The sequence below is a fragment of the Gekko japonicus genome, unplaced genomic scaffold (assembly GCF_001447785.1).
Source record: "Gekko japonicus isolate JY-2015 unplaced genomic scaffold, Gekko_japonicus_V1.1 scaffold1009, whole genome shotgun sequence".
Taxonomy (NCBI): domain Eukaryota; kingdom Metazoa; phylum Chordata; class Lepidosauria; order Squamata; family Gekkonidae; genus Gekko; species Gekko japonicus.
In genome coordinates, this window is record NW_015160867.1 from 357,831 (window position 1) to 382,355 (window position 24,525).

At 48.8% G+C, this 24,525-nt stretch overlaps 1 protein-coding gene across 3 annotated transcripts in view; it reads left to right on the top strand.

Moving 5' to 3' along the window:
• Positions 1–24,525, top strand: part of ASH1L (ash1 (absent, small, or homeotic)-like (Drosophila)) — a 112,511-nt gene that overhangs the window by 44,889 nt on the left and 43,097 nt on the right. For all 3 annotated transcript variants that reach the window (XM_015422155.1, XM_015422147.1, XM_015422163.1), the window contains 5 exons: positions 697–876; positions 9,961–10,055; positions 16,005–16,078; positions 19,624–19,669; positions 19,920–20,028. In XM_015422155.1, coding sequence (XP_015277641.1) covers positions 697–876; positions 9,961–10,055; positions 16,005–16,078; positions 19,624–19,669; positions 19,920–20,028 — 504 coding nt within the window. The remainder of the gene's footprint in view (positions 1–696; positions 877–9,960; positions 10,056–16,004; positions 16,079–19,623; positions 19,670–19,919; positions 20,029–24,525) is intronic.

The window sequence follows — 24,525 nt, forward strand, 5'->3', positions numbered from 1 at the left end:
CCCTCCTTTGAGGGAGGCAGGGGGCGGGGCCCGGTTCCAGGGCCGTCTTTCCTGACCAGACCATCCTCCTCCGCTATCCCGGGCAACTGCCTGTAGGCCACAAGGCCGTATAGCAGTGGGTTTTCCCACCTGGAATCAGCTTTTCTCCCAAGTCTCCAAATCTCGTGCTTGCGGCAAGTGCTGTGCCTAACCCACAGCTGGGGTTGTCGCTGGGAGCGCACAGTACAGATCGTCTGAAGTGTCATGGAATGCATCATGGTGCCTCATACTGAGTCTGACCACTGGGTCCACCCAGATCCTGTCTGTCCTTAACCCTCAGTGGCTCTCCAGAATCTTAGGTGGGGGTCTTTCCCAGACCTGCTGTCTGACATATTTTTTGCCTGAGATGCCAGGGACCAGGTCCGGGAACAGACAGCTCCAGATTTCTTTCTAAAGACGTGCGAAGCCACCTTAATGTGTCAGATGAGTGCCCGGTCTCAGCCGATGTTGTCTGTTCTGCTGGTAACAGCTCCGCAGTATCTCAGACAGAGGTCTTTCCCAGATGCTTTTCGACTCGAGATGCCTGGGATAGATGCCTGGGACCCAGTGCATGTAAAGCATGCTGAGCTATGCGCTGACCCCACAGGGGTTTTCTCCGGCCGCTCTGTTGGAATGAACCAGTTGCCAGTGTGTTCATCTGCCTTGGTTTCCTTCCAGCTTTCCCGAGGCTCCAGCTGAGTGCCCTGCCCCCGAGGAGACCGTGGTAAAGCCACGTGAGCCAGAGAGAGTCGAGCAGCCCCCAACCACCTTCGTCCAGCGTGAGAAGAAGGCTCCCCGCCCTCCGAAGAAGAAGTACCAGAAGGCAGGGCTGTACTCCGATGTGTACAAAACCACTGAGTAAGTAGGACTGCTGTACTGCCCACTAAGTCGCTTGCTCCCCTCCTTCTTTGGTGTAGTGGTGTAGTGGTTAAGTGCGCGGACTCTAATCTGGGAGAACCGGGTTTGATTCCCCACTCCTCCACTTGCACCTGCTGCATGACCTTGGGCCTTGAAAAAGAGTCCAGTCTCCTCTTCTGTTCGTCTTTTACCTCACAGGGTGTCTGTTGTGGGGAGGGGAAGGGAAAGGAGATTGTAAGCTGCTCTGAGACTCCCTTGGGTAGTGAAGGGTGGGGTATAAATCCAGTCTCCTCTTCTGTTCGTCTTTTACCTCACAGGGTGTCTGTTGTGGGGAGGGGAAGGGAAAGGAGATTGTAAGCTGCTCTGAGACTCCCTTGGGTAGTGAAGGGCGGGGTATAAATCCAATCTCTTCTGTTCGTCTTCTACGTCTTCTGGAGACTCGCGATTAAAATTGCAGACCTGTGGGAACATTACACACCTTCCCAGGTGAGCCCCTGTCTGAGAGAGGCCTGCAGTGATCTTGGACATGTCGCAGGTGCAGGTCTCAGGAGACGGTCAGGCTCCTTAGCTGGAGAGTTTTAAGCATTCTTGCATCAAAAGGCTTTTTTAAAAATGCAGTTCACAAGTTAGGGGCCTTCCGGGGAATCGCAGAAGGATCAGCTAGGAAATTTCCCTCTGGGTCAGACCTCTCTCTTCCAGATGCTGTAAGCAGTTGGGGACCCAATCAGGCAGGATTCCCCTACCTCACCTGTCTCGCCCCGGCCTTTAGCTGAATGTTCCCGTCCCATGTGTATAGTCTATCAGTCACCAAAGAGAAGTGTCTGGTTATTTTTTTGAAGTGACACGAGGAGACTTGGGGCTTGGAATATGGATCCAGGAACAATCTGGGGCTTAACCCTGTGGCGGAATGAGTCCTGCTGGAGGTTTCCCCTTCCTGTGGAGACAACGGCTGGGAGGTAAAAGGGCCGCACTTGATTCTGAAGGCGCACACTCTGGCGGGTCTACATCTTGCCCAGGGGCCTTACAGATGTGCACCCCCAGGGCTGCGCAAGGCTCGGAGGACAACCAGAGTCCTCCTTGGGAACAGAGGCTGAAGTCATCCATCTTTTGGGACTTTTCCAGCTCTTCGGTGGGAGTCTCATCCTGGCCGGCTGCCTGCTGACGCAACTCCCTAGCCTCTGTGCTTGGTGTCTTCCAGACGCACACTGGAAAGTGTCAGGGGTCTTGAGCACGCTCAGTTTCTTCTCCTTAGGTTCCTTTCTAGTTTGCAAAGTAATATCCCCCACCCCCGCATATCTGGGGAGTGTGCTGAGTGCGTGTGGGTGTTTCTGCCATCATAATTGTTATTTGCCCTTTGCCATCATAATCGTTATTTGGAGTACATTTTGACAATTTTAGTAAAGCAGATTTTACTTGCGTATCAGTTCCCATTCTCCTCCATCCTTTTCCAGATTAAGGGCTAGATTGGGGTGGGGGGCAGGAGAGAAAGACTTCTCATGCTGAGAATCAGAGGTTTTTTGGGGGGAGGGCAGCTCTGATTGACGTGAAAAGTCACATAAAGTTTTCAGCCATAGCAAAATTAAAACCGAACCCGAACGTACCTAGTTCTAGTATAATAATACTGATTTACCTCACAGGGTTGTTGTAAGGCTTATTGAAATGATGTCCCGTTCCTTATTGGAGCCAGATTCACGTCCAACAGCCCCTTAGAGACGGATAAGATTTTCAGGGTATGAGCTTCTGGTGTAGTCAGTGTTAAGAGTGGCGGACTCTAATCTGGGAGAACCAGGTTTGATTCCCCACTCCTCGGCATGCAGCTGCCGGTGTGACCTTGGGATCAGTCACAAGTTATTTCAGAGCTGTTCTCTCAAGGGCAGTCCTCAAAAGAGCTCTCTCAGCCCCGCCTACCTCACAGGGTGTCTGTTGTGGGGAGGAGGAGGGGAAGGAGATTGTACGCTGCTCTGAGACTCCAAGTGAAGGGCAGGGTAGAAATCCAACTCTCCTCCTTCTCCTCCTCCTTCCCCCCACCTTTCCCACGAAAGCTCTCACGGGTCTTGCACTGCCCCTAGCCCATCTTAAAATTACAGCAGTTATATTCTGCCCAGGATGTGAGCTGCTCTGGTCAGTAGGGAAGAAAAGAGGGAACATTTGCTCACACCTCGAAAATCTCGTCGGTCTCTAAGCTGCCGCTGGACTCGAATCGTGTTCTTCGACTACAGACCAACAAGGCTGCTCCTCTGAAACCGTTGCTTATTATCGACTGGATCCATGGCATTTATACAATTGCACCGTTTGCTATTGTTACGATATTTATAGCCCACTTTTCAGACAGCGCGGCTCACTTCAATGAAGAGCCTCAGGCTTACAGACTAAAAGGGACCAGGGAAAGGGAGGGGAAGGGAGATCGGTTTCAACAGTGTCCCAGAGGAGCGTGCATTTGTGTCCTGTTGGGGGCGAAGATGATCTTCCCTTGGTGCCGTTCTTCCTGGGAAGGAGGAGGGGGCTGCAGCTGGTCAGTGACCCTTGGATCCCCGGCCAGTGGCAGAGGCCAGAGTATCCTTCCTTCGCTTCTGTAGTTCCTGCCTAGCCAGTGAGCAGAGCAGAGTTCTCCCAAGTGCCGGGCTCCTTCTCAGCTGATGGCTTTGTCTTGACACGGCCTTCTTCCGAGGGTGTGGGGGCGGGGTCTGCGTGATGGCAGCGCCCGATCAGGAGCCCCCAGCTAGTTGTTGTGTCCCTTCCCCTCTGTCTCCCCCTCTTACAGCTCCTCCTTCCCATTCAGTTCTGAAGCTCATCCTAGTTACGTCCTCCCCAGCGGGTAAACTAGCAAATCTGCCCATAACCCTGGCCGAAAACGGGAGCTAACGGAAACCTCTGGTACGGACGTGCAGTTGCACGCTGCACCGTGAAAAGCGAGGACTGGATCTTGCAAGCAGAAAGTTTGTTTCTGGCTGACCTCAGAGGAGAAGGGGCAGCCTGTGACATTCTGTGAGCACTCAGGAATAACGATGGATGTCCTTGGGTGTTACCAGGCTTATGAATTACCTGCTCAAGGTGGGACAGGGGCACACGTTGCCTCGCAAGCCGCCGCCATTTCCATACATTAATTGGCCCCAGCAGTGCTGGTGAGGCTTCAGATTTGCCATACCCAGGGAAGGCAGCTAGCATGGACTTGCCCTCGCTCCAGGACCCGAGCTGATGCAACGCGCTGTCTCCTCTCCGGAGCCCACGTGCTAAATTCCTGAACGGCATCCAAGTTAAAGAATATTTTGCTCACAAGACGCGTGACTCATCATTGTTTCCTAGGAGTCTCTCCCCGCCCCCCCTTTCCTTAAAGGACAGATCAGGAGATCCTCTGGAGGCTAGGGAGTGGCTTACTCGCTTATCAGATCAGCACTTGCCTCATGTAAATAACTTTTGCCCAGACTGAGGAAAGAATTTGCCATATGGCCTCTTGTTGCTCTTTGGCAGTGATTTCAAGGAGGGGAAGGTGTCCTGTCTTTTGCAAACTGAGCCGCACCATAGTAGAGAGCCTTTTTTTTTTTTTTTTGCCTCCAGAGCAAAGCTTGTAGGAGCCTCTGGTGTAGAACTGACTCATACTGTGCTCTTCGTAGGGCAACTTGGAAATCCATTTTTTCCTCCAGGATATAATGTGAAAACTGATCTTACAACATGGTGTCCTCACAATTCACGTTCTTGAAATCATACTTAAAAATAACCGATGATAGGAATAAAATATTCACTGAAACAAAACCACTTGATAAATAGAGAATCTTTTATCTCTTTTTTAAAGGCAGTCCATTTTCCATCTACCACATTTAAGAGAAACGGTTGAGTCATTCCTGGTTGTGGTTCTTGCAGTGCATATCACTGCATTTGCAAGCCTCTGGTAAAGCAAAACCATAGATTGTATCACAGCAGTGTGTTTAGCCTGATTCCTAGGGGAAGACTGCCTTGCTTCAGTGAAATGTGCAAAGCTAAGGCAGACCCTTGTCAAGAATTGAAACTGAGGCCCAAATAACATCATAAATCCTCAGAAAGGAAACAGTATTTGCTGGGCATTATGGAGAAAACAACTTTCTCTGGTGTCCTGGTTCCAAAGGAATGCATGCAAGCAGGGCTGGTTGTATGATTTTGATCAATTAATTTAATCAGTTAGTTGTTTTACCTGCTTGATCTATATAAACGAAACCAGTAACTCTGAATTTTAAAAAGCCCTCTTTTTTAATATCATGCATGTCTTATAGCAGTCCTAGTAGCTAGAGGTATCCAAAAAAAAACCTGGTATTTTTCGGGTTTGGGTATATTGAACCCCAAAAATCGGTATTTCCTGATATTTCCGAATCCCAATACTAGTGTGATATTCAGATTTGGTAAATATTCGGGATTGCTGAATTTTTAAAGCTCCATTATACCCTATGGGGACCCTTATAGTCAATGATCCCCATAGGGTATAATGGAGAATCGATCTGGGGCTCTGTGAGAGTTTGGGTTGGGTTTTTTTGGTAGATGCACCAAATTTGCAGCATAGCTGCTGATGCCTCTCTTCAACCCCCCCCCCCAATTTAAAAAAGATTGGACTAGGGGGTCCAATTCTATGGGCCCCATAAGAAGGTGCTCCCATTCTGTATTGTTTCCAATTCCCTTTAAATGCCTTTTGTAAGCTGCAGCTGAACTCTGAAAGCATTTAAAGGGCTCATGGTCCCTTTAAATGCCTTCTCCAAGCCATAGCTTCACCCGGAAGGTGTTTATAAAGGGACTCTAATCCCTTTAACACCAGCTATCTGGAAGCCCTGAAAAATCCCAACATCAGCCGTATCGGATAGCCAGATAAATACCCCGGCTGATATCTGGCTGAAAAAATACTATACTGGTATGGTTTTTTCAGGGTGGTTTTTTTTTTGGGGGGGGGGGGCTTGGATAAACTGAATGCACAGTTCTGCTAGTAGCCCAGACTAGCCTCATCTCGTTAGAACTTAGAAGCTAAGGAGGGTCGGTACTCAGTTGGGAGACCACCAAGGACAATGGGAGCTGCTATGCAGAGGAAGGCAGCTGCAAACCACCTCTGCTGATCTCTCACTTCGAAAACCCTGTGAGCTAGAACTTTGTGGGGCTGCCCTGAGTTGGTTAAAACTGTAAGGCAGTCTTTAACTTATATGGTAGAGTAGGCCTCTATGACGCACCCGTCCACTTCTCTCCGTTTTTCTTCCCCTGTGTGCCCTAGTTATCTCTTTTCTTCTTTCTTGAAGAATTCTGACTGTCCTTCCCTGTCAAAGTATATTTTATTGCTGGCTTAGCCAGGAGCCTGAGGGAAGGGTCAAGAGCCCCCATTGAGTTAAATAATTGAAATGGCACTTGAGGTTTTTGGAAGTTCAACAATTAAAAAAAAATATTCAACATAGAGGGGGAAAGGTCAGGTGAAATCAGGGGTAAAATTTCTGACATAACTCAAATAAACCTGAGGTAAAATCAGTAGATGCACAAACTGCAGTTCATATGTTTCAGGCTAATGAGAGTTTCTTAAGCTATTCACAGTGACTTCAAATCTGTATGATGAGAGGCTTTTATTCCAGTGTTTCCTAAACACTTTGGTACACTTTCTTTGAGTATTCACTGACTCATTTGGTTTCTAGAAGGCTGGAACATTCTGTGCAGTACCCAGACCCCTTCTCTAAACACTCCAGTACTCTTCTTGAGTTTTAACTGACCCTTAAGGTTTCGCAAGTCAGTCTCTAACCACACCAGACCAGGGATCTCTTCACTCTTCAGAACTGTCTCCCTGTTTTGACTGGGCAGCAAAATTCTTCTCTCACTAGATCTACCCCCTTTCCTTGGGCCAAATGGGAGTCTTTGCCTACCCACTCTTCCTTGCCAACCTCCCCAGTACTCCATCTGTGTTTAACTGCTCTCAGTCAGGACTGAATTTAGACTCTGTCAGTACTTGACTCTTCTTGGCTAGGGTTGAAGCATTCAGCTCTCAAGTCTTTCTTTGCTCAGCTGATGCTAACCAGATTCCTTGGAGCAGCCTGTCAACTCAAGGCTGTTTCTGTGAAGAATTAACCCTTCACAGTCCTGTATCTGTTTATACAGCACTTCTAAGCTTTTACAAGTGCAGTCCATCACAGCGTCATCTTAATTGAGGCAATTCCCCCTGTACAAAAGAAGGAAATGCCTCTTCATAGCTAATGCCTACAAATACCAAACAGGCACCATCTTTTAGGAAGCATTTCCCTTTTTTATGAAGGAGAAAGGGAAATGCTTTTTCCAAAAGAGTGACCGTCATCCAAGGTTTTGAAGGCATGATTAAATGCTGTTTTTCATTAAACATTCATCTGGATTAATGAGTGAGGGGGGAGTTTTATCCAGCCTGGAGGCAGTTAGTAGCTCTGATTAATTGCCTGGATATTGCAGCCTTCCCTGAAAGGTGTTCTTGTCGCTTTTTCTTATGAGCGTCACCTTAAATGTGATGCGGATTCCTAGGAGCAGGGGTGTGAAGGCTATGGTTGCGTGAAGCCTACACGGGCTGTGATGACCCACCAGGAACAAAAATGGAAACGCTGGGCGCTGATCCCTTTGACGCTACATTTTTAATACTGGTGTATATAACTATTGAAGTGAAGAAGGGACAGGGTTGGATTGCAAAGGTAAAGGTGTTCCAGATGGTGTGTGTTGGGCAGGTGGATGTAACCGTTAAAACGACACAGCACCCTCTAGTGTCAGTACAGTTGCCCGCACAGTTAACTACTCCAGGTCTGTGGACAGTAAAGCCAAAAGAGGGCAGTTGGCAACTTGGCACAGCTGGTGTGGCCGGAGACCCCATTGGAAATCAGTGTGGGAGCATTTGGGCCTCTCTGTTTGCATAGTCTGGGCACATATGACTGACTAAATCTGCAGTCAGTCATCAGAAGCATACCAAACGGAAGCCGGTAGACATATTGGCCGTACTGTACAATGTTATTCAGAAGCGGTTACCCAAAAGTGCTAGACAAGCTCTCCAGTCTTGGGGGGGGGGGGAAATAACCTGATGATATGCTTCCCCCTTTCCCCCCAACTTGTCATCTTGCAGCCTCTTCCTTTAATAAGACTGCAAGAATGTGTTACAGATTTACTTACAAGAATGTTTTACAGTTTTGCTTCCAAGGACTAGATAATAAGAGGGTTCTAGGTCAAATTAAGCCGGAACTCTCCCTAGAAGCTAAATGACTAAACTGAGGTTATTGTACTGTGATCGCATTGTGAGAAGACAAGACTCACTGGAAAGGCCAATAATGCTAGGAAAAGTAGAAGGCAGTCGGAAAAGAGGAAGAACCAACCTGAGCTGGATTGACTCAATGAAGGAGGCCGTGGCCCTCCGTTTGCAAGACCTGAGCAAGGCTGTGAACGACAGGAGGTCATTAATTCGTAGGGTCACCATGAGTCAGAAGTGACTTGACAGCACTTAAGACACACACACACACACACACTAGAAACCTGTGCAGACTGCTGTTCTGAGGGCCCTGAAGATACCACAGGTATGGCTCAGGAGCACACTGTTTGTAGTTCCGATGCATCTGCATAGCTTTGCTCGCTGTAGTGAAACGTGTTGCCTAATTTCGTAGTGGTTTTCTGCCTTGAGCTCACAATCCTGGCTGGTCTTGCAAACGGCACAGTTTTATTGACATAATTCTCGGGACAGTCCTGCAAGGTGGGTAGGGTTACCAGCACTATGGAGGAAAAAGTGGCCTGTCCCTTTAATAGAGGCTTAATGGAATGTTATTGGCCGGGTGATGTTGTTTATTGTCATGGCCACGGAAGGCTTCAGCTGCCCATTTCTGCTCCGGAAGCCTCTATTAAAGAGGCAGGTTTTTTTTCCCCACCTCCAGGTTGCTGACAGCTCTGAAGGTAGGCTACAAGTATTTATCCCACCTGAGAGAATGGTAGCTTTTCTAAAAGCCATCCGGTAGCTCAGGGCGGCTAACAAACGGCCAAGCCGAAATTCAAATCTAAAAACAATAGACAATATTACATACGATAAAATTCAGTGCAACAATAATTCATATAAAACCAAGATGCACGACATCCCACATTGGCGGCCCCCACATTGGCGGCCAATTTCTTAATTGCATGAGCACCAGGAGTAGTATTTCCCAGCTCATGGGCAACATCTGTCTCTCCAAATAATGGGGTAGATGAATGATGAACTCTCAATGATGGAATAATGGCGGCGGCGGCTCCTCCTCAAAGGCCTGGCGGAAGAGCTCTGTCTTGCAGGCCCTGCAGAACTGCACAAGGTCCCGCAGGGCCCGGATCTCCTCCGGGAGCTCGTTCCACCAGGTAGGAGCCACCGCCGAAAACGCCCTAGCCTTAGTTTGGGCAAGCTTCACACTTCGGGGGCCTGGTACATCCAGGCGATGGGTATTCCCCGATCGCAGTGCTCTTGAAGGGTACATTTAACAGTTTTGTCTTGAGCACTGTGCTTCGCTATCTAGGATGCTTTTCTCTCTGTGGCGGGTTGAGTTCATGGGGACATGCACAAACTACGAGGCTCACTCATGACAGCTGTCATGGTTGTTGGACTAGGATCTAGGAGACCCAGATTCAAATCCCCTTTCATGCCATGGGAGTTTACTGGGTGACGTTGGCCCAGTCGCACACTCTCAGCCTAACCTGGCAATACAGCACACACTGCCATACGATGATGATGATGACAATGACTGGAGGAGAGAGTGCTGTAAGCCTCTTTGGGTCCCCATTGAGGAGAACAGCTGGGTATAAATAGAAGAAGAAGAAGAGATTGGATTTATACCCTGTCCTTCACTCAGAGCCTCAGAGCGGCTTACAAACTCCTTTTCCTTCCCCTCCCCACGACAGACACCCTGTGAGGTAGGTGGGGCTGAGAGAGCTCTTTCGAGAACTGCCCTTGAGAGAACAGTTCTGAGAGAACTCATGACTGACCCAAGGTCACACCAGCAGCTGCAAGTGGAGGAGTGGGGAATCAAACCCGGTTCTCCCAGATTAGAGTCCGCGCACTTAACCACTACACCAAACTGGCTCTCTATATAAGGAAAATAAATAAACCCTTCCTCTTTCTGCTTCTCTCATCCTCAGCCCCAAGAGTCGCCTGATCCAGTTGAAGAAGGAGAAGCTGGAGTACACTCCTGGAGAGCATGAGTATGGATTGTTCCCAGCCCCTATTCACGTGGGTGAGTACTCTGTGCGCACTGTTGGGGGCCTCTCCCCCCCCCCCCCCCCCCCCCGCTAGAGGTTGTTATTTTTTTTAAGAATAGTTCCATGGATTATGAGTGAAGTTTGAGCAGAACGTCCCCGAAGGACATTTCTAGGCATTTTGTTCTGGGATGCTGGAAATTCACTCCTATGACAGAGGTAGGGCGGGAAGGGGAGGAGTTGAGAAAATCTTTCTTCCCCTTTAGGTTATGCTGGACAGCTGTGTTGCATTAGCCTGCTACCCAAAGGGAATCTTGACTCCCAGTGTAGGTCACAAAGATGTACCTTCTTGTCGGGAGCAACACGGAGTTTGCCCCACCCCTACCTTAGTGTGTGCCTTGATTTGTGGCAGGGGCAGGACTGAATGCTAGGTGATGGCTGTCCACAGAATGCGCAGTGTCTCAGATCGTTCGGAAGGAAAGGAAGACACCATCTCTTCTCCAGAGCTTTTAGCAGAAAGTGCCCTGCACGCGGGCTGGGAAGTCTGTCCCCCCCCCCCCCCCCACGAGAGAGTGTTCTGTTGGCCAGTGTTCCTTCTAAGCTGTGGAGTCTCATGAGCAAAAATTCTACATTGTGAGCTCCTGGCATTAAAGTGGTGAGCGAGCGATTTGGCTGCTGCATAAATTAGTTTGCTCTGAGGCCATCCTTCCTGAGCTATGACAAAAATGTGTGAGCCGGAGGCTGAAAAACTCTGAGCTAGCTCACACTAATTCAGCCCAAAGGAAGCACTGGTGGTGGCTTTAAGCTGTTAGGCCAAAAAATACGTGAGTTCAAATCATTGCTCATCTATGAAGCTCACTGAGTAATCTAGAGCTGGTCATCTTGTCTTGCTAGAATCACAGAACCGTAGAGTCGGAAAGGGCCACACAGGCCGTCTAGTCCAACCTCTTGCTAGATGCAGGAGCAGCCTAAAGCATACCTAGTAGGTGTTTGTCCAGCTGCTGCTTGAAGACTGCCAGTGAGGGGGAGCTCTCCGCCTGCCTAGGAAGCCCATTCCACCGCTCAACTACTCTTCCTGTGACAAAAATTCTTCCTCATATCCAGCCGGTACCTTTTCGCCTGTAATTTAAACCCATTCTTGTGGGTCCCCTCCTCTGCTGCCAACAGGAACAGCTCCCTGCCTTTCCCTAAGTGACAGCCCTTCAGATACTTCAAGAGAGTAATCATGCCCGCTCCCACCTCCTCTTCTCCAGACTGAATGTTCCCAAGTCCCTCAGCCTTTTCTCGTAGGGCTTGGCCTCCATGCCTCTAATCGTCCTCGTCACTCTCTTCTGCAACCCACTGGAACTAACTTGCTTCAGAAGTTTGCTACGAGGACAGAAGATGCTAACTCCCCTTATGCACATTCTGTGGAGAAAGGAGGGGGAAAACAAATGCGATCAATCGATTTTCCCTGAAATGGGAGCTGAAATTACTGTTGTTCAACTGGAGGGTGGCATTCATCCATTGATAACCATGCAGCAAGCCAGAGGGAGAAGATAGGAATGGCTGTGCAGGATCCTGTCAGAGGTCCCTCTAATACAGCACCTCGTTTTTAACAGATGCGTCTAGGGAGCTACCAAGCAGTAGAAGAGGGCAGATAGCTCTCCCCTGTTGTCTTTCACCAGCCTCTGCTGTTCCCAGATATACTGCTTCCAGAGGTCATTTCGGGGGGGAACGTGGGGGAGGTGCAGGGGGGTGGGGCACATGACGAAGCCCCGCCCCCTGCTTCCGTCCGCCCCGCTTCCAGCCCTCATTCAGCCAGGAGGAGGCAGGAGAAGAGGGAGGGTAAGTTGCTTCCTCCCCGCCTCTCCCCACCCCTGCCTGCCTGGGGCCAGGGAGGGCCTTGGCGGGGCTTCCTCGCACTCCCGCTGGCCTTGTAGGTCCACCGCCGGGCCCCTGATGTCAGGGGGTGTGGCATATGCTAATGAGTTATGCTAATGAGTTCCCCTAGCTCTTTTTCTCCGAAATGACCCTCTGAATCTGTAGGCTCCATTTGTCTGCCATGGCTTAAAGTAGGCCACACTTTAGCATCTATCAGTGCATCTTGTGGCAGCAAATTCCTTCAGCCACTGAAGAAATTAGATTTATACCCCGTCCTTTGCTCAGACTCTCAGAGTGGGTTACAATCTCCTTTCCTTTCCCCTCCCCACAATAGACACCCTGTTAGGGAGGTGGGGCTGAGAGAGCTCTCCCGAGAACTGCCCTTGAGAGAACAGCTCTGAGAGAGCTGTGACTGACCCAAGGTCACCCAGCAGCTGCATGCGGAGGAGGGGGGAATCAAACCCGGTTCTCCCAGATTAGAGTCCACAGCTCTTAACCACGACACCAAACTGGCTCTCGGCAATTTGTGAAGAATGTACTCTCCTGGGTTGGATCCTGCAGATCCGTTCTGTGAAGGGCAATGCGTTTCCCCAGTGCCAGAAGCCCCTTGCTGCAGGGGAAGCGTCCTTGCAGGAAGGACGACGCGCCACCCTTAGCGGAACAGGTCCGCGGGATGCAGACTTCTGTTTCCCTCTGGAGCTTTCAGCTTCACTGAATGACCCTGATCTCCTCTAGCGTAATGGCTGAAGGAAACTTCTCTCCACCCGCCATCGCCTTTCTTGGTTCTGTAAACCTCTCTCATTTCCCCAGCCCAATAGTAAAATAGCCCTGCTAGCCTGCGTAAGTGAAAAGACAAAAATAGGGTAACAGGGTTTCTGACATTAAAACGACACAGGGAGAGCTTCGAGTGCTTCTTTCCGCCTTGACTTAGATAGTCTGCTTGCCCCCCCCCGGCTCGGTGGGTCGAGTGCCAGTCTGCGCTCCAGTCCCATTTTCCCCCCGCCAGGTCACAACCTCCGGTTTATTTGCACCGGGAGACACAAACAAACACCGCACTGTAAAGATAAGGCAGTTTTAATGACCCCGCCTGGCATAGGAGGGAAAAGCACTCTCGCCTTCCCAATCTAGTTACGAGGATTATTTCTCTGCCCCGGCTACCTCGTCTGGGTGCCTCCTTATTGAGCTAGAGAGAGAGAGAGAGAGCAGGCGAGAGCACTCCCTGCTCTCTGGGCCGGCTGCCAGGCCCTTGAAAGAGCCTTTTGTTTTACCCAGTGAGGTCATAGAAGTGAAAACAGATTCCCAGCGGACTTTGCTGCTTCCTGGAACTCGCCAAGCACAACTCGAGGCTTTGAAAAATAAGAACAAATTTTAAGAGCGGGTTGTAAAGAAAAACATGACAGCTGCACCCTTTTTTTTCCAGGGGACTTCTTGTTGTTGATGGAGAAGGGATGCTGTGCATCAGAGCCCTGAGGCATGTTCATTTCACTCACACACGCACACACATCCCCAATCTTTGTTTTTCCCTGTTGCCCTGAATTCTGGGTGTCAGCACTCCAATGGAGGAAACACAGAAACATAAAGCTGGAAGGGACCGTGATGGTCATCTAGTCCAACCCCCTGTACAATGCAGGAAATTTACAACTACCTCCCATCCCCATTCCTCTAGTGACCCCTGTTCTATGCCCAGAGGACGGCCAGAAATCTCCAGGGTCCCCAGGCCTGTAAGAAAGGACCACAAGAACTGAGAACTGGCTCATCATAAGAACATAAGAGAAGCCAATGTTGGATCAGGCCAATGGCCCATCCAGTCCAACTCTCTGTCACACAGTGGCCAAAAATACCAGGGGCCATCAGGAAGTCCACCAGTGGGACCAGGACACCAGAAGCCCTTCCACTGTTGCCCCCCCCTCCCCAGCACCAAGAATACAGAGCATCCCTTGCCCCATACCGAGAGTTCCTTTCTATACCTTGCGGCTAATAGCCACTGATGAACCTCTGCTCCATATGTTTATCCAATTCCCTCTTGAAGCCATCCATGCTTGTAGCCGCAACCACCTCCTGAATTCCATGTGTTAATCACTCTTTGGGTGAAGAAGTCCTTCCTTTTATCTGTTCTAACCCAACTGCTCAGCAATTTCATTGAGTGCCCACCAGAGTTCTTGTATTGAAAGGTCCCTCTCTTGCCCTCCCTCTCACAATCTACCTAAGTTCACAGAATCTGGATGTCTGTCAGATGGCCGTCTAGCCTCTGCTTAAAAACCTGCAAAGGAGAGGAAAGCCCACCACCTCCTGAAAAAGCCAGCTCCACTGAGGAACAGTGTTCCCTCTGAGCCGAGTTAGTGTGAGCTAGCTCACAGTCTTTTAGTCTCCGGCTCACACATTTTTGTCTTAGCTCAGGAAGAATGGCTCCAGAGCAAACACATTGATGCAGTAGCCAAATTGCTCGCTCACCACTTTAATGCCAGTCGCTCACAAAGCAGAATTTTTGCTCACAAGACTCCACAGCTTAGAGGGAGCATTGCTGAGGAACCATTTTAGTATTTGCTGTTGGTAAATCCAGTTCCTATTGCTCACTTACCTAGTAAAGCAAATCAGAGTCAGATTCCGAAGGGCACAGCTCGGGTTGGAGCTCCGGCAAACCTCCAGAGGGCTGCATCATGAGCCACAGGCCTGCACGCCCTTGAAAATGGGACTCGCTGCACAGGTGGCCCTGAAGGTAGGAACCTCCTGGCCAGAGGAAGCCGGGACTTAACGTCGTGTGCTTCCCAAAACAGTGTATGCGGATGAGAATTTGGATGCCCTCTCCAGGCCATAGAGGTGCTTGGACAATGTGGCCTCTCTCTTGATTGGCTACTCCAAGCCTGGTCCTCTGCTTCTCGCCTGGTCAGTGTGGCCATTGCAGCAGCAGGCTGCAGCTTCTAGCTTCCCCCTTTGGCCAGCTTTCAGTTCTAGCAGCCAGGCGCCACAACCAGTGCTCAGAAGAACATGAGAGAAGCCAATGTTGGATCAGGCTAATGGCCCATCCATTCCAACTCTCTGTGTCACACAGTGGCCAAAAATACCAGTTGTCCTCAGGAGCTCCAGCAGTGGGGCCAGAACTCCAGAAGGCCTCCCACTGTTGCCCCCCCAAGCACCACTGTTGCTCCCCCTAAACTGTGGCATCTTGTGAGCAAAAATTCTACTTTGTGAGCTCCTGGCATTAAAGTCATGAGCGAACGATTTGGCTACTGCATAAACTAGATTGCTCTGGAGCCCTCCTTCCTGAGCTAAGACAAAAATGTGTGAGCCGGAGACTAAAAAACTGTGAACTAACTCACACTAACTCGGCTCAGAGGGAACACTGTTCCTCAGTGGAACTGGCTTTCTCAGGAGGTGGTGGGCTTTCCTCTCCTTTGCAGGTTTTTAAGCAGAGGCTAGACGGGCATCTGACAGACATCCAGATTCTGTGAACTTAGGTAGATTGTGAGAGGGAGGGCAAGAAAGGGACCTTTCAATACTCACAGTAACTCAGCTTAGAGGGAACACTGGCCCACAACCCTGTTGCCTGAGAAGACACCCTTCGGGGACAGCAAAAGCCCAACGTTTTCAGAAGTGAGCTGTGTTGGTCTGCAGTAGAACTGCTGTATTCGAGTCCCGTGGCACCTAAGAGACCAACAACGTTTGTCTCTGTGATGCTGCTGGACTCGAATCTAAGCCCAACAGAGAAGCTGTGATCAGTTTCGGGGGGGTGGAGGGAGACGGGGATTGGTGACGGGGACACAAAAAAATGTCCTAAGTGTCTGGAGCTTGATCGCTCAGCTTCCTGAATGGAGAAAGCCGCAGGAAAAGGACAAACGTCTCCTACCAGTTCTCACACTGCTCTTGTTTGTTCCAGTGCAAGCGAGCCCGCTCAGTGGATTGCGTCCGTGTTAATTAGCGTGTGTGTGTGGGTGGCACGCTTTTACACTTTCCACATCAGTTGTCAGCATGTCTCCAGCCAGTTCTGTCTTTTCGCAGCCCCGTTCCTTGCGTGAACATTTATGCGTGTGTGTGTGTGTTTATGTGCAATCAAGAAAGAAACAGGGGGAGAGCATACCTGACTTCCATGTGCCTTTCTCTCTCCTCCTCCTCCCCCCAAACCACAGGGAAATATCTGCGACAAAAGCGAATAGACTTCCAGCTGCCCTACGACATTCTCTGGCAATGGAAACACAACCAGGTACGGGACCAGAAGTTAAACGTTAGGAGATGCCAGGATCGTGTTCCAAGATAACTGGGGAAGAGCTGAACAGCTTACTTTGTGGCTGTGTTGGTGTTTGCCGTGCATCTTTTGCTCATTGGGGGGGGGGGATTCTTGAATATATATTTAATGCAAACAATTTCTATTCCCTTCCTTTCTCCCCCACCCCCCCTTCTCCACACCCTTGCAAAATAGCAGCCGTTCACCTCTCAGGAAGCATCCGCCCTTAATCCTATTGGGGACTTTTATTCTGGTAGCGCTCTTGGCTTCTTCTGCAGCGATTTTTTTTTTTTTTTGACACGCCTCTGGAGAATTCAGATGTTCTGCCAACAGCACTGAAAATTTTCAGACCTTATTTTTCTTGGATCAGGTCCCAGGCAGAATGGGGTTTTATTTTTATTTCTCCCTCTCTCCTCCCCCCCCTCTTTTTTTTTCCACTTAGAAGCTGAAGTTTTTTGGACCAGAAGGAAAGCAGGGAACGGTCTCCCTGTCTCCTGTGTTCTTTATAAAGAGCTTTCATTTGTCCATGTGCAAATCTAAAAATAGGGAGGCGTTTCGCCTGACAATAAAGGTTTCCTCCGAAAGAGGTAGCAGCGGGATTTGACTAGGAGGGTAGTAGTTCAGTTCCTGTGGAACCTGGGGGGAAATGACCTCTGGAAGGTGGTCTTCCTTTGCAGATTTTGTTCTTTTTTCTTTTTTGAAAGGGTGATGCTTCTTGTGTATGCACACACACCTCTGTCTCTTGCTATCCTCTGCATTCCCCCACCTTTGCTTTCTGTTAGCAGGGTAGCACATGGATCGCAGGCACAAGGCCTTAGGTTCAGTCTTTGGCATTTCCAGTTAAAAGGTAGTTTCAGGTAGGGGGAAGGGCCTTTCTCTTCCTGAGACCCTGGGAGCTGCTGCGTATTGGAACAGGCAGTACTGGACTAGGTGGATTTATGGTCTGACTTGGTAGAACAAATGTAAAGAAAACAGTCGTGAGAGTCTGACCCACTGATCAAGCAGTCAACAAGACTTGCCAAGAAGACGCTTTCTGTATATTATGGTCAACAAGCACTCCGACGCAATAAACAAATTCCTTCAAATCATAAGAAAATCCTAGTGTAAAAACACATCATCAACGTCGTCTCCGGATCATACAACGTTTCAAAATTGGATTTTACAATTGGATTGTACAAAAATACAATTCTTTAGAATATGTACAATGCGAACAATGAAAAACAGTATAAAATCCAAATACAGTCTTACTTACAGAGTAGTACAAAAGCTCTCTCACACTACAGAATATTTCCTGAGGAAAATCCGATTTTGAAACGTTATGTGATCCGGAGACGACGTTGATGATGTGTTTTTACACTAGGATTTTCTTATGATTTGAAGGAATTTGTTTATTGTATTGTAATGCCTGTTGACCATAATATACAGAAAGCGTCTTCTTGGCAAGTCTTGTTGACTGCTTGATCTGTGGGTCAGACTCTCACGACTGTTTTCTTCACATTTGTTCTCTGATTAGGTCGTGATCGTCCACACTTGTCTTCTGACTTGGTAGAAGGCAGCTTCACATGTTGCCAGTGTGGTCAGAGCGTCCATTGAAGATCTGGGAGGCTCAGGTTCGAATCCCCACGTTGCCACAGAAGCTTGCTGGGTGACCTTGGGGCCCAAGCCATGTTCTCTCAGCCTAACTTGCTTCACAGAAAAGAGCCAGAGTCCAGTAGCACCTTAAAAGACCAGGGGTCATTTCGTAGAAAAAGAGCTAGGGGAACTCATTAGCATAACTCATTAGCATATGCCACACCCCCTGACATCAGGGGGCCGGCGGTGGACCTGCAAGGTCAGCGGGAGTGCGAGGAAGACCCGCCAAGGCCCTCCCTGGCCCCAGGCAGGCAGGGGTGGGGAGAGGCGGGGAGGAAGCAACTTACCCTCCCTCTTCTCCTGCCTCCTCCTGGCTGAATGAGGGCCGGAAGCGGGGCGGCCGGAAGCAAGGGGAGGGGCTTCGTCATGTGCCCCGCCCCCATACCTCACCCACGGGAACTGCGTTCCCCCGCGATCCCCCCCGAAATGACCTCTGTAAAAGACTAACAAAATATGTGGCAGGGGGAGGAGCTTTTGTGAGTCACTGCTCACTTCTTCACGAAAGCTCCTCCCCTGCCACAAATTTTTGTTAGTCTTTAAGGTGCTACTGGACTCTTGCTCTTTTCTACTGCTACAGAGAGACTAACGCGGCTACCTGTCTTGATCTTGCTCCACAGAGAATAAAATGGAGAAGGGGCAAGAACAGCATTAGGCATTTTGGAGAGAAAGGCCCAGGGGATGAATGAAGTAAATAAATGAATATGTTTAGTTTTGATACAGAAGGGCCCGCCTCAGTGGTTGAGTGTCTGCCTTAACACAGTCCCGGGTTCAGTCCCAGGCATTTCCAATTCAAAGGATCTCCCATAGCCTGTGCCTGGGAAGGAGGAGGCACACCTACGAAGTTTTATTTATTTATTTATTTATTTTTATTTATTTAATTTCTATCCCGCCCTCCTCGCTCGGGCTGGCTCAGGGCGGCTTACAGGTTATATAAATATATATATATATATTAAAGCAGCAAAATAAGTTAAAGCATAGTATTTAAACCACAACATATAAATTCGTAAAATCATAAGTGCCAGTGACATAGATATCAATAAGAGCTAATAAGTGCTGTCGGTCTGCTCTCGGCATCCAGACGGTCAGTTACCACCGCAGTCTGGGCTCCTGCCAGGCTGTTAAATCAGTGCCAATGTTTGGGCCAGACAGATTCAGGATATTGGTCCACATAGCAGAGTACTCTCTTCTGACTGGCGGGAACTCTCTGGGTAGGGTTGCCATCCTCCAGGTGACCCGTGGAGACCTCCCAGTATTGCACTTGGTCTCCAGACAACCAAGATCAGTTCCACCGGAGACAATGGCTGCTTTGGAGGGTGGACTGTATGGCATTTTACTCTGCTAAGGTCCCTTGCCTCCCCCTCCCCGGGTTCTAAACCCCCCCCCCAATCTCCAAGTATTTGGCAACCCTATTTCCGGGGTCTCAAGCAGGGAAAGGTCTTTCCTAACCTTGGTATTGTAAATTGGGGATCCTGTAAAATTCAAAATGTGCGTCTGACCACTGAGCCTTGAGACCTTCCCATTGGTCCGTCTAGCCCAGCGTTGCCTGCACCGACTGGCAGCAGCGTCCCAAGATCTTGGGTGCGAGGTCTTTCCCTGTTCGTAAAGTGCCTTCTGAGTCGGGCCCTTAGAGCATCTACGTCAGTCCGTTCGGTCTGACTGGCAGCAGTTCCCTCCGGGGCCTTAGGCAGAGGAACGTCGTTCTCCCACAGAGCTCTGGTGGCATAAAAGCTGCCCGAGAAGCGGTGGCCCTTCATTGCCCTCTGCTAGCAGGAATCAAAATGTTTCCTTATGGAAAAAAGATGAATAGCTTCCCCTTTATTTCCTTCTGGAGGGTGACTTTCACGCTGCAACATAAAAGGAACCGTTTTTCTTTTCTCTCCCTCTCTCCCCAGCTGTATAAAAAGCCAGACGTCCCGCTTTACAAGAAAATCCGTTCTAGTAAGTAGCCTTTGGTTTGTATAACGCTCAGCTTTGTGGTCTCCCGGTTGCGTTGTCTCCCCACTAATGACCTTGACCGCACTCCACTTTGACCTCCGGGCGGTCCTCCTGTTTTTTCAGCCCCCCCCCTCCTTTGCATTTCCTCCCGAGCAGGGCAAGGCAGAGGCCTTGTAAATCAGTAGGCTCCGCTCCACAAATTGATATTGGGTTTTTGTTGTTGTTGTTGTTCTTGCCTTCCGATGACCTGCAGACGTTTATGTGGACGTGAAACCTCTTTCTGGTTACGAGGCCACCACTTGTAACTGTAAGGAACCAGAAGATGGGGACAAGAAGGGCTGTATGGATGACTGTTTGAACAGGTAAGACAGCGGCCGGTGAAACAGGAAAGCACTGTAGCTGGACGTCTCCTTATATTAAAAAGGCTCTGTGTGTAGACAAGAAGCGTCTTTGGGAGAGTCATAGAGCTTGGCTGTAAATCCTAAAGTATTTCTCTCAGACTGGTAGAGGTTGTATGCCCCCTCTGATTAAGAACATAAGAGAAGCCAGTGTTGGGTCAGGCCAGTGGCCCTCCCAGTCCAACGCTCTGGGTCACACAGTGGCCCAAACCCAGGTGCCATCAGGAGGTCCACCAGCGGGGCCAGAATTCCAGAAGCCCCTCCCACTCTTGATCCACCAAGGATACAGAGCGTGACTGCCCCAGACAGAGTGTTCCATCTGTACCTTACAGCAAATAGCTACTGATGGACCTCTGCTCCATATAAGAACATAAAGAGAAGCCATGTTGGCTCAGGCCAATGGCCCACCCAGTCCAACACTCTGTGTCACACAGTGCGCAAACCCCAGGTGCCATCAGGAGGTCCACCAGCGGGGCCAGAACTCCAGAAGCCTTCCCACTGTTGCTCCCCCCAAGTACCAAGAATACTGATCATCGCTGCCCCAGACATAATAACACAAGAGAAGCCATGTTGGCTCAGGCCAATGGCCCACCCAGTCCCAACACTCTGCGTCACACAGTGCGCAAAACCCAGGTGCCATCAGGAGGTCCACCAGCGGGGCCAGAACTCCAGAAGCCCTCCCACTGTTGCCCACTGTTGCCCACTGTTGCCCCCCCCCCCCCAAGCACCAAGAATACAAAGCATCACTGCTCCAGACAGAGTGTTCTGTCTATATCTTGTGGCCAATAACCACTGGTGGACCTCTGCTCCATATGTTTATCCAATCCCCTCTTGAAGCCGTCCATGCTTGTCGCCGCCATCACTTCCTGCAGCAGTGAATTCCACGTGTTAATCACTCTTTGGGTGAAGGAGTCCTTCTTTTTATCTGTTCGCAACCTACTGCTGATCAATTTCATTGAGCACCCACAAGTTGTGAGAAAGGGAGAAAAGTAATTCCCACTCTGCCGTGGAAGTCCTTGGTGGATGACCTTGGGCCAGTCACATATTCTCAGCCCAGTCCACCTCACAGGGTTGTCGTGAGGATACAGTGGAAGAGAGGAGAATTACGTAAGCCATTTTGTGGCCCCACTGTAGAGAAAAGTGGGGGAATGAATTAATTTTTTTAAAAAGATAGTTGTGGGAAGCTTAGAAGTAGATTTTTTATCTCAAATACTTAATCAACCGCACAATTTTTCTGATAGTGACAAGCCTAACAGAGGCGCCGCCATGGCCTCCTGCTGTGTAGCGACCCCAGTCTTCCTTGGTGGCCTCCCATCCGAGTCTAACCAGGGCCAACCCCTGCATCGCTTCCCAGATCTGACAAGATTGGGCACTGCGTAATGGTTTGTCCCCTATATTCGGATCTCAGCAGTAGATTTTTTATCTCAAATACTTAATCAACCGCACAATTTTTCTGATAGTGACAAGCTAATTTTTCTGTTGTCAGACGTGAATCCTTTGGTATCTTATAAGGTAGCACTTTCTGCGTTAGCAGCCAGGAAAACGAGAGCAAAGGTGGTTCTTAGGAACGCCGTTTACTGAGATGCAAGGGCATTAACATTGTTACGATTGGGACTGGAATTTGTAAATGTTATGTACAATTTTAATTTGAGGTATTTTAGATATTGCACAAATGAATTTAATTCTCACTGAATTTAATAACTGTGTATTTTAAGCTATTAGGTATCCAGTTTTATATAAAATTGTGACGGCCAGTGGCCACATACAATGAACTTTCTATTCAGACAAGATTGGGCTGGCCTGGCCCATCCAGATTAGGGCTGAATAACTTTTGTTTAGCCATCAAGTCGCAGCCGACTTAACAGTGACCTTGTCGGGTTTCCAAGGCAAGAGGCTTCCAGAGGTGGTTTGCCATGGCCTGCCCTCTGCATTGTGACCTTGGACATCTTGGCAGTCTCCCATCCAAATACTGACCGGGGCTGACCCTGCCTAGCTTCTGAGATCTGACGAGATCGGACTAGCCAAGTCAGGGCAATAATTGCTGTGTCTGCTGTAAGCATGTACAGGACTCAAGTCTGATGTGCATTTCTGCACCTAGAGGGGGCTGCCGTCTTCATGGTGTTAGAACCCACAGCCAACAACGAAGTGCACGCATTCAGGAACGGTAATACTTTTATTGCAGAGCTATAGATGCAGTAACATAAGCAGTGTTAAGAATGGCGGCGGCCCCATGGACATAATAGGATATAGGGTATTCGTATCCACCACCACCCACAGCACTGGCCAATTAGGAACCCTCCTGCGCTTGGAAGACCGTTAGGTAGCTAAAGCTGAGAACCAGCACTCTCCCACGGCACCTAGGAAAAACCCAGACAATACAACTCCCTCCTGCACATCTGTATAGATAAGCATTTCGGCGCAAAGCAGAAAAAGCACAGAAAGGAATGCAGTAGCAATTAACCAGACACAGACCGAGCTCCCCAACCTTCATGGCAGCATAGCTGACACATGGGAGGAATGTACAGGGTCGTTTTTGCTTGTGGATTGTTACTTGTCTTCTTCTGGTGATATGAGAAATAAATGTGCTCCGGTAGCATAGGGTGCAGCGGTTGGCAGCACTCCCCCCCCCCCCTGCAGTTTTACTTGCAGGCAGTGCTCCCTCTAAGTTGTGGAGTCTTGTGGGCAAAAATTCTCCTTTGTGAGCTACTGGCATTAAAGTTGTGACCAAGCGATTTGGCTCCTGCGTAAATTAGTTTCCTCTGGAGCCATCCTCCCTGAGCGAAGGCAAAAAATGTGTGGGCCGGAGGCTAAAAAACTGTGAGCTACCTCACACTAACTCAGCTTAGAGGGAATACTGCTTGCAGGTAATGAAGACCTTTGTACTTTTAAAAATATACCAAGTATAGTACAGGTTTTTTTAAAAAAAAAATAAAGATTTTATTGGCTCCCCTAAAAAGGGGAGGTATTTCGCTTAAAAGAAAAAATGGGAAGGGTAGACAGTGGGAGAAAGAGAAAGCTGAGTGATATATAAACTGGTAAATTAAACTGTTAGTAATGTCCAATTAAACTTCTTGAGCTTCTTCTCTGTGTTGTCAAACTTCATTTCTTGGTCCGGTCACATGTAATTCTCTGTTAGTATGTTAGTAATGTTCCTTTGAATTTCTGTTAATAAAAAAAGTCTCTTCTGGGCGCATTCAGAACCGCTTCTTTGCGTGCTGGGTACTTTTACTGTCGCTTACGTGGAGGAGCTTCCTCTGTTATCTTCTCCTTCCGGCTTGTTCGGTCGTCCTTCGGGTTGCTGTTAACACTCTCAGTTCACGCACTATAAGTTAAACTGCCTTTATTGATGGCTGGATTGGATTAGTGATACTTAAAGGTTGCCCAAATGTATAGCTGGAAATGGTTGAAATTGCCTTGACAAAGTATCCTTTGGAGCAAGGGATATGATTGTTATTAGGCATACCCTGGAGCTTAGCATTAAAAAGGGGTTTTTTTGTTATTGAAAACAATATGCCACTTGAGATGGGGGAGATTGTATTTAATCAGTTTATAATTCCAGCACATCCTTCCTGTCTTGGGATTTCTCAATGTCATTGCTGAACCCAGGTACCTTCATGTGACTCCCCAAGTTTCAGGTCCCCTGGCACTTAGGCTCTAAAAAGGGATGCCTATTAAAACAACTAAAAAGGGGGGGGGGAACCCAACTAACCATGGGGTCTTGGCTGGAGGAGGGAGTGAGGTCCTTACAAGATAGTGATCCCTCCCTCCTGCCCCATGTTTTTTGTTCCATGTCTTTGTATGTATTTTAGCTCTGGTTTAATGATGTGTTTTTGGGGTAGGGAGGTAATAGTTTTAAAATGTGATTTTATTGTGCACATTTTAATTTGTTAGCCACTTTGGTGGCCCTTGTGGTGATAGGAAGGTGGGATATAAATTTTGTAAATAATTAAAAACATACAACCAAACCATTAAAAACCCAGCCAATAAAAGCTGAGGGAACTAAGTCATCAGAGTGTGGGCAGTGTTCAATATGTTACCCTATCATCGTCGTTATTATCATCATCATCGAGTTAGGCACAAACTGAGAAACGAACTGTGGTTCAAGCATGAATCAGGCCCCTTCATGGTTCATTTTGAACCAATTAAGAGATCTTGGGGCCGTAGCAGATAGCTCAAATGAAAGTGTCCACCCGCCGTGCTGCAGCGGTGAAAAAGGCAAACTCTGTGTTAGGGGTTATTAGGAAAGGAATTGGGAATAAAAGGGCCGATATCGTAACGCCTCTGTGTAGGTCTGTGGTGCAGCCTCATTTGGAATACTTTGTGCAGTTCTGGTCACTGTATCTCCAAAAGGACATTGTGGAGCTGGAGAAAGTACAGAGGAGGGCGACCAGGATGATTAGGGGGTGGGAGCACCTTCCCTGTGGAGGAAGGCTGACGAAGTTGGGACTTTTCAGTTTAGAA